We start from the raw sequence: 10,329 nt of genomic DNA, 5'->3' as shown, positions 1-10,329 counted from the left end.
CTTTCTCAGTATGCTCTTAATCAATCTCTGCTCTGATCAAAAATGGAGTGTCATCAAGCATTTCCTGCTTTCAACAGGTAAGGAGTGTTACTTCGTTGAAGCCGTCTGGCACTGACCCTTTGCACAGCCTGTCGTCTCTGTTACTGGTGTTACTGCATTCTGACTTTCAGACCATTCAGAAGACACTGTAGAAGCAGCAAACTCTGTTTTGCGAGACTTCCAGTTACATACTTTATGAAGTATAAAATTACTCTGTTACTGTGGAAATGCAATCTCCTGCCTAGGAGCTTTAAAACACATGGAAACCTGAAGTGTTCTTGATGCTCCTTTTGATCGTGGTATCTTAGTAAAGCATAAGAACCTTGAACTAAGACCATCCTTTTCCTGAGCAAGTTTCATTTTCTCTGATAGTGATTCTACCTTGGATGTACTACAGTTATGTTTTGGACCTGTTCTACTCCTTTTGAGCTCTAAATAATGTGCAGAATATGAGTTTGTGCATATGCATGTGGATACAGTGCTATTTGGGACTTTAGATACTCAACTGTTACATCTGCTGTAGTTAATTGCTTGTTTAAAATGGTGAGTTTTCTAAAATACCAATGTTTTATTTAGTGAAGCTGTCTGAACTCTTGGTGCAAGTAAAGAAACACAGAAGAGACTGATATATAGATTTTAGGGGGTTTTTTTGGTTGGTTGGGTTTTGTTGGTTTTTTGGTTGGTTTTTTTTTTTTTTATAGACACTTTTTCTATCCAATGCATGGCAGTGTTTGAAGTTCATCCAAAGAACAGAAAATTTTCTGACTTTGAAATCTCTGTTGAATGGGTGAGTGGATTTGCTGGCCAGATGAACCATTGTTACTTTGTGACTGTGTGGAGGGAATCTCTTCCACCTAGGCTATTTAGCAGTAGTTACTATTTGCTTCATCAAACAAGTTTATAAAAAGCTCCCTGCCCCCAGTATGGGTTTTTAACTTTCAAGGATGAAGTTCATGTAAGTTAATAGAAGCCAGTTTCACATTTGTATTTCTGAGGCAGCAAGTATTTAGTCTTGCTGTAGTCTGGGGTGGTTATTGTAACTGGGGAGTCCTTGAGATCAGAAGGTTATAATGTGTTCATACTGTGTGTACCTGAGCCACTGTATGTGTCTAAACCATTAAGAAATATTTTTCTTCAAAAGAAACTGTGATTCCTGTTCTAGTTTAGTTCTTGTATTTCAGTGTGGATTGTCATTCTTTTCTTTTCAAGAATCTTATATTGGCTACACTTGTTCCAAAAGATTGGTAAGAAATGGCATCTTCTGGTCTTTGAGACTCTTAGAGATGTTCTCTTGATATTGCCAGTAACAAAAATAATTAAATTACTGTATTTGCTGTGCCCCAAAGTAAAAGAAGGTTAGGTTAAGTTTAATGTAGTTTAGGGTGGCTGTGTGTCTTGAGCTTGTGTCCTGCCAACTTGCAGCATTCTATTGGTACAATAGGGTTTTACATTTGTTTTTTCTTTGTTTCAGTTTCAATGACACATCTGTGTTGGTGCAGCTACTGAATCACTAACAGAAGTGAGCACCGAAAGCAAAATATTCTAATCAGCTGTGTATTTTTTAACTTCAGCTTTATTCTTAACACTTTAACAGCATAATACATACAACAGGTTTTAATATATCTTCAGCCAAATAGGTTAGCTGCAGAAGTTTGCCCAATTAAGAGAAGTGATTTTCAATTACACTGTTTTAGTGTTGCTAACTATTAAAAGCTTTGTGGTTGCATTGGTTAAAAGGTTCAGGAGGAACATCTGTAGCTACTGATGCATTCTGGTTGTAGAAATTGTATGATCTAGATTAACCTGCTTATTTATTGCATAAAGGTATGTTTCTTTTCTGCCTTTTCTTCTTAGAATGTTATGGTTATGGTAAAAATATCTAAGCCCTGGGCTTAAAGATAGAACTTCGAGCTGTAATAGTTGTCTGCGCTTCATTACTTTGCAGAGAAAAAAACGTATTAATTGATATTCTTAAATTTTGTAATTTTGAACATGTGATACCTAGAATGAGCAAACATTTGCTATTTCACAAATGGGTGGCTTCACCAGAAAATGAAATAACTGTAGTAAGAGGTAAATTACAGATGAAATAGACACATTACAAATAAACATACTTTTAGATGCTCGTGTGGTTGTCATGCAGCCGTACTCTGTCTAGTTACACTTAATTCTCAGTTGCAGGTCATCAGTGGTCATCTTTTTTTGTCCATTTCTGAAACATTTCTCAAAGCTATGTGTGTGCATGCCCCTTTCCTGGCCCTCAGTTTTAGCATATTCTGGCCATTCTCCATAATATTTGGGGGAGGACTCAAATATGATTTATAATCCTAACTAGGCATGTCTTTCTTCATTGTGCTGTAGCAGATACACTGTTCATCAGTGCTGATACTGTGGAGTACTCAAACATGTCAGTGTGACTCATGTGAGCTGCCATGTGCTCATTAAACTACAAGAACTTGGCCCTAGGAGGGTAAGTCTTAAGGCAGTTCAGATATTAATACCACTTGGCCTGTCCCCCTTGGAAGCTGCATACACAGGTAGCTGGCAGTGCAGGCAGTGGTTACAGACTGTGTCTGCTCTCTGATTTTTGTATTTCCCGTCAGGGAGAATTTGCTGTTGAGCAGTATACTCTGAGCCTTTTGGCTTCAGGGTCAGTGGAATGATGGCTAAACTCCTGGTTATTAAAGTGAAGGAGTTAATCATATATAAAGAAAGCATTAGTTTTGGAGAATTAATATGATCCCTGTTAATATGGTACACAGAGTTGCACTGGAATTTGAGAGCATTTATTTGTGAAAGCAAACTGGGATTTATTTATTTATTTGGGGTTTTTTTTTTGCCACAATAATCTAATCTACCTCCTCAGAGAAAGAAATGATCGATGTGTTTTATATATCTAAAAATATATGGATATACCTCCCCACAACCTGTCAGGAGTGGTGCATGTCCATCCATATATTTATTTAAGTGTTTGTGCTGATAATAACCAAAATATTCCAGTTATAAAGTACTGTAAAACAAAGAGATTTTTAAAAATTATTTTAAGTTCACTATTCAAATTAAATAAAGATCAATGAGGAAATAAAAATGTATGTTTTAAAGATGTTTTGTGTAGTGTTCTATAGGTAGTGTCTTGTTTTTCATCTGTAGTTTTCATTTGCTCTCAGTTTCAGTTTTGGGTAGTGACTCCGATCTTCTACCTTGTGACTGTAGAGGGAAGTAGGTGGAAAACCAAGTGGAACACAAAGCTGCTTTGTCTGACAGCATTAAAATCACACAAGGGTAGATTAAGAAGTCTTGTATCTATCTTACAGGATCCAGCTTCCTGGGTAAATATTCACCACCTGGAGTATACAGATGGAGGAATCCTGGACCCAGATGATGTGCTGGCAGATGTTGTGGAAGACAAAGATAAGGTAAAGCTTGTATGAAAATATTATGTCTTTTCAGATAACGAATGCTTTCTCATTTCTTGGGTATCTGGCAGGTGAAATGGGTGTTAAATATTCTTAAGCACATCTGCCTGTAGGTGCTGTAACTCTCCCCTTCTGGACTAGAAGAGGGGTGTGGGAAGCATGACCAAAGCAGTAAGAAGAGAAGCCTAGCAGTTCACTTAGGACTTAACGTTTTTAAGCAGTTCTGTGTTTCTTTTTATTTCTGTATTCAAATAGCATGGTGAATATGAGTTTTACAGGACTTTTATTCTTTTTTTATGCCACTTAAAATATCTTTTATGATACCTTCCTTTGCATGGAATTAAGTTTTTGAGAATCATTCAAATGTCATGGTCGAGTGTGATGAAATCCACAAATCCTGTGATGACAAGAACAGCTACTTGAACTGTTAAATTTTTGGAGGAGTTCCTATGATTTGCTACTGGAAGTCTAAGCAGGCCACTTACTCATTTTAAAAGCTGTGAGTCTCTAAATTTCAATTCAAATAAGACAGATTTCCTTTCTGGGTAGAGAAGTAGTAGCTGCAGAGAAACCCCGTTTGATTTTATTTTTAATTGTCAGAAAAATTTAGTTTTGGGAAACTTACTGGTGACTTATTTCAGCTTGGGGCGGAGGGGTGTTATTTATAAAACTTTGCGGATTTTATCTTTCTTTTTTTCTTCGTAAAATCAGGGGAAAAAATATTTAATGGCTTGAAGCCGAAGATCCAAATATGGGATGTGCTTGTGCTTTTAGACAAATTGCTTTGCCTATTTAAAGTGCCATATGCTTGATGACTTAAAAAGTAATTCAGTATATTGCAAACAGAATTGCTAGTTTTGTATGCTGTGTTGATTCTTCAATGACTTAATACAAAGCAGAACATTTTGCTTATGATTAATGGGACGCTGCTTCTCCATACCTTAGAAAATTGTTTAGGGTGTACTTCAGCATCATTTTAGGGTGGTTTGTGTGGGAATTCTTAAAAACAATGGCACTCAATTTTTTATATATTCTTTTTATCATATTTGTGTTTCTTGCTTGTCCATATTTACTGAAAGTATACTTAAAACACCTTAAGACTTTTTTTTATTCCCCAGGAGTGTTTGGAGACAAAAAGACTGAGTTCTGAAATTGAGCAGCTGTGTATAAGGGATAAGACCATAAGCATAAGATGTCATTAAATGAGATATTATGTCAAAGAGAAATGTGTTACTGATGTCATCAGTTAATGGAAATGAGCACATTCACCCAGGATTTTCTCTATTTAAAGTACTGATAGAGGAACACTTGTGCAAATATGAGCATCAATGTGCAGAATATTTGATATGCCATGTAGTTTTTAACTTGTGACTGGAGCCTTTCCTGTACCTCATTGGTGGCTGTCACTGGCTGAGTATGTGTAGCTGATGAAGCTTCTAGGTCTGGCTTCTAGGTCACAGCTGTAGGTCTAAACTTCCTCAGTTATAACAGTTCTAGGTGAGGCTCTGAGGCTGCCTTGGGGAAAACTTGCCGGGAAACTGAAATCTGACTCTTTGAAGTGGTCTGGGGTGGTTTAGAAATACATCAGCTCCTCAATTTCTCTTCCTCTTATGTCTCAATTACATGTGATGTATCACTATAATCTTGTCTTCTTCAGAGTGTCTTGGTGAAACAGGGTAAGAGACTTGCTGAACAGCAGCAGCTGCAGTGAAAAATCAGAATTTTTTTTTATTAAAGTAAGGGAGAATGATGTAAGTGATCTGCTGGTCTGAGAGGCTGAAGGATTCTTTCATTTGAGAGTGGAATTGGGCCATAGCATGTGTAAAGAGCTGTCCATATTACCTACTTACAAAGCTTGGTATGATCTGATATCAAGGAGCCAGCCCCATAAAAGGCTTACAAATAGTTTTGATAGCTTTACTGTGGCCTGTTAGTCTTTGAGCCTTCACCAGTGTTATTTCACACTGAGAATCAATACTAGGGGATCTTTAAACTTTGCAAAAAAGGGGAGGAGATATTCAGGTCAAGTTGACCTGCTATCTTATTTGGTGTTTAAAGTCCCTGAATGATGAAGGAATTTTTGGTACATTAATCTGTGCTCTGCTTGTCTTTGGCTATGATTATCTGTATGTGTGGTAAATGAATAGGCCACAGCTTTGTTGCTCCCTTGTCCTTGTTGTCCTTTCCTGTGCATACAAGCCAGTGATGTAGTTTCACATTAAATCAGGCAGTCGCTATAAAAATAAGCCTTGCACTTAACCTCACTGCCTTTAACCAAAGGTGTGTTTGGCATTGCTGACCATCAAGCTCTTCTTCAGTGGCAGAGGAAATGCTGATGCTTTTTTAAGAGATAATCTGCTCTAGATTGTACTTTGATAGCAGTAAATTAGCACAGTTTCTTCAGAGGAAAATGTCTTTGCTAATCTATTGAATTCTTTCACTGTGACAACAAAACACTGAGTGCTATCAGATATAATTTATTTGGAATTTCAAAAGCTTTTGACAGTCCTTAACAATAGACTATTAAGGAGGCGCAACTACTCGTGATTTAAGTAGCAAGTGCTGTGGTGGGTTAGTGAACAAATGAGCAAGAACTGAAAAATGGAATAAACAGTGAGTTTCCAACCCCGAAGTAATGGCAGTGGGATGCATAATCCCCATCATTGGGAGTGGCAGTGATTTTGAGCTCTGCTTACGTTAACTTCATTACTTCCTCTTGAACTCCAAATTAATCAAAGTTCAGCAAATAGGCAGTACAGTGGATGATATTAAGAGCTGTCAACTGCACAGTTATGCATGCTGGACAGAGTGGCATTTTTTTAATTGCCTGTGAAACAGATCTAAATTAGTATTACATGTGCTTGGTAATGTGTCATGTGAAAATGCTTTAGAAATTCTGCTGGCTGAGAGTCCCTCTTGCTGCTGTTGCCTCAGCAAAAATTGTGGCCTGAATTGGATGTCAAAGCTAGTTGACATGGTTTTGTAGAATAGCTTTAAAATAGCTTGTTTTCAGTGAGTTATCCAGGAATTGCTTCATGTCCTGATAACCTGAATGATGAAGTAATTAAAATCCCCAAAATTTCTCAATTGAATAAGAACGTGCTATTTAAATTGTCTATTTTAATGTTGAAATTATAAATGGACTCCTCTTTGTATACTGCTCTTAACAGATCTCCCACTTGAAATGACTTCTTGAGCAAGAAAATGTTCTGAGAAAATTTCTTTGCTGTGAAAAAGATGGAGTACAAAATGTTTCCCTTCATACCATTGTGTACATGGAGCCCTGTGCTTGGCTCATGTCTTAAATGCATAGACTTAATATACCCATCTAGACTTCCCTCTGATTTTCACATGGACTCATGTTTTCAAATACAAACATCTGGGGAGGCTAAGAGGATGTAATGAAGGCCTGTGTTAAGTTAAAACTTGCTTAGCTTATAGGACAACAAGCTTCCTAGATTAGAACAGTTATTCTTTCTGAATAAATGTGGACATCTACAGGAAAAATATGCTTTCTATCAAGCTTTATATGTGTATGTGTGTTCATATTTTGACAGGATTAAATACAAGCAAAACATGTTTACAGGTGTGCTTTTCGAGCAGAGCCCTTCTGAAGTAGGAGGTGGTGGTCTGCTGTCAGGGTGCTGGGTTTTTCTTTGAGTTGTTTTGATTTTGTTTTGTGGTTTATCTGTTTGTTTGCTTTTGTGTCTTTTTCTTGTTGCTTGGTACTTTTGTGGATATCTCTGGTGTTGTTTTGTAAGACTGTGTTTGCAAGGGCAGTGTTGCAGTAGCTACATTTGAGCCAACAAAGCTGCTGAACACTTTTGTAAAGATACATTGTCTGATCAGCGCTGCTGGCAAAAGATTAGGCATGTCGTCCTAGGAGGTGATGTGGGTTTAACCTCTCCAGAGACTTGTTTGTTGGCAGCTCGGCTGCTAACGGTGGGGGGTGTTTTGTGGTGTGGGGTGGTGGTTTTTTTTGGAGTGGAAGGAATAAAAAAAGTAAGTCATTGTGATGGGCATTGTACTGACACTGAGATAGCAGGATACCAATATGATCTTAGAAATTAGTTTTTGCTTGGGTATCTCCTTTGTTAAATATAGATGAGTAGGGTTTTTTAACAGCAGCAGAAGCTTTTGAGGGGACACAAAGCAACGTCAATGAAATGCTGAAATAGTGACACTGTTTCAAGATTTGTAGTGACTGCAACTGTCATTTAAGTGTTTCTAATGATGATATCAAGTAAATGGTATGAATTAAGTGTAGTTCAGATACATATTTTAGCTAAGCATTTAATGAAATATTAAATAGGAAAATCAATGAATTCTTTCTTCTCAGTTCACTGCCAGCAGAAATGCAATATTGAGAAAACATGTCTCCTGGATGGTCTCCAAATGCTAGGGAAATTAGCTGCTGGCTGTTCAAAATGGATATTGGGCCCATGCATGCTTCTGGTAAGAAGATCAAGATCTGGCTGAAGCTTTTGTCACGGATGCTGAGTAACTCTTTGAAGCCCTGCTTCAGTCAGAAGCCTTTGCAGGTAGCTTTAGTTTCAGTGATGGTTTTGCAAGTGTGAGGCTGGGTTGGAAAAGTTTTTCCAGCAAAGCAATAAAGATGAAGCAGATGTGAACTTCAAGACTGATGTAATTATACAAAAGAAATGCTTTTCCAGGTAGAAAGACATGCTGACAGGCATGTTTTCTGTCAGTGGATTTGGAACTTTTCTGTTGTTTGCAGGCAGGTTTAGTCACTGGGAGTGATGGCTGGCTGGGTTTAGCACCTATAGAGCAGTTATTTTCTGACCTGGGTTTGACTCTGTAGACCTTCAGGGTTGTCATTTCGACTGTGAAAGTGATAGCACACTCTAATGTGCAGTGTGCATTTAAATTACGTTATAATGAGCTAATTCCACCTTTGATCTGTTTCTATTCTATTCAACCATCAAATTCCTCATGAAATAGAGAAGTAAATCAGAGCCAAAGTAACCCTTAGGTAAGTATGGAAGCTCTGACTGAAGACTATGAGGTGATAAGGAAAATTTCTACACCAAGATGAAAAATGGCAAAATGAAGTGAGAATGAGAAGGGGGTTAGTGGATAGAAATGTCTCAGTAATTTAAATAAAGGGCTGGGGAATTCTGAGGCAGTTTCTCCTCATGTGGAGTTACAGCATTGCTGCTTTAAAAGCTTCCCCTGCATGTAGTGGCAGAGGCCTTGATGCTGGTTTAAGTTACCTCCCAGTGTATCAGTAGAGCCTGTAAATGTCATGCTTTACAGCTTTTTTGTTGTGTGGCTTGATTCTCAAATATATAATCCATGCAAGTAATGAATACTTAAGTTAGAGAAATGGTGTTCAAACTCTAGACTTCTGTGTAATTGAGCTCTCTAGGGTTTTGTAACTTTCTGATAACTGGAATGTAGAATAGAGGGTTTTTCATTCTTCAGTTTGTTATACAATAGTATATTATACTTGTTTGGGAAAAACAGGAAGAGATGTGAGACTTCATTACAGCTGAGAATTTTTACCTATTTAAGTGTATGCTGCAGTGTTTTTGTTATGTGGACTCCTCTACAAATTATTGCATATTGGGCAATTTTCCCCTGGAGAAGTTTAAAAAAAATTCGTCTTTTTGTAAGAATGTGAGAAAGGTGTCTGGTAGCAGAGAAAGCAGTTTAATTGTGTTAATTTCGTATGATGTGGAGGTAACATTGAAAGTATGCAAAGCAGTTGAATGACGTTAGTTTCACGTAATTTGGGGGTAACACTGAAGTGTGCAATGGACACAGGATAGTTCAAAATGCTGTATTATAACTTGGATGCTCTGTGTCTTTCATAAAATGCATCAAAAAGGCACGTATCAAAGAAGAAAAAATTACAGCTTTTCTTCCTTGTAAGGCTGTTAGTATTGCTCTGGACTAGGGCTTTGACACAATGTTTTATGACATTTAGTTGGTTAATACAATGGCCCAGTTATTGTTCTAATGTGTGTGCTTTTGCTGTTGCAGCTGTATTGGCTGCAGCAAATATACGCTTCAGACTTCTGACACTTAGTGCTTCTGGCAGAGTCTTGGTTACACTTGCGTAAATTTGAATGCCTTTTTGAAAAAACTGGTGTCCAGAGGCAGCCAGTTTTGATGTTTAGTTCCTTGCTGCTAATGAGGTAAACCAAGGGATTAGTAGATTAAAAAGCCTGATATGATTAAGATGAGGAAAATGAAGTTGCAGAAATTTGGCAAAACTTGTGTGGAAGGGGTGCTGTTCTTTGATTTGGTTTTAATGTGTTTTTTGGTTTGGGTTTTGTTTTTTTTTTTTCCCCCCTTATTATAATTTTAAGGTTGTGGTTAGTATCTCTGCCAGAATATGTGTAGCTGTTTGTGACTCTTCTTTGCTGCCTCTGGTTTTGTATTCATATTTTGTGGTTTCGGTAATGAAATTCTACAGACGCCCAGAAATCTTTAAATTTTATTAGCAAAAGGATAACTAATAATGCATTCTTCTTTCAAACCCTAAATTGTAGAAGATAAAATGGATTTAACTACTTCTGTTCTGAATACCACATTTACAGCCTCCAAAAGCATAATACAGTATTAACATCTTTGTTAAATTTAGAGTACTCTATTTCTTCCTTGTGTAAATACTGTGTAATAAGTTTCAGCTGTTATTTCCAATAATCAGAGTTATTAGGATATGAAATAGTTATTGCTGGCAGTATTTGTTTACTTAAATATTCATATCTAGTTCTGAGTGATGAAGTTATAAAGACAAAACAGAATTGTGAATAAAAGCTCCATGCCATTTTTGTTCTGTCAAGGGAATCCCAGTAGAAGCTCTTCAGGTATCTGATGGTTACCTAGACATCATATGTCTACAAGG

The 10,329-nt window shown here is 37.2% G+C and overlaps 1 protein-coding gene across 1 annotated transcript in view; it reads left to right on the top strand.

The window, feature by feature from the left end:
* The first annotated feature begins 2,701 nt into the window (after positions 1-2,701).
* PARD3B (par-3 family cell polarity regulator beta) overlaps positions 2,702-10,329 on the top strand; it is a 382,717-nt gene continuing 375,089 nt past the window's right edge. The window contains exons 1-2 of the mRNA XM_017735561.1: positions 2,702-2,725; positions 3,207-3,455. Of these exons, the coding sequence (XP_017591050.1) occupies positions 2,702-2,725; positions 3,207-3,455 (273 nt within the window). The remainder of the gene's footprint in view (positions 2,726-3,206; positions 3,456-10,329) is intronic.

Source organism: Corvus brachyrhynchos, unplaced genomic scaffold (genome assembly GCF_000691975.1).
Source record: "Corvus brachyrhynchos isolate BGI_N302 unplaced genomic scaffold, ASM69197v1 scaffold255, whole genome shotgun sequence".
NCBI lineage: Eukaryota > Metazoa > Chordata > Aves > Passeriformes > Corvidae > Corvus > Corvus brachyrhynchos.
Note: the sequence above shows the minus strand (reverse complement) of the source record. Positions and strands in the feature narration are given on the sequence as shown.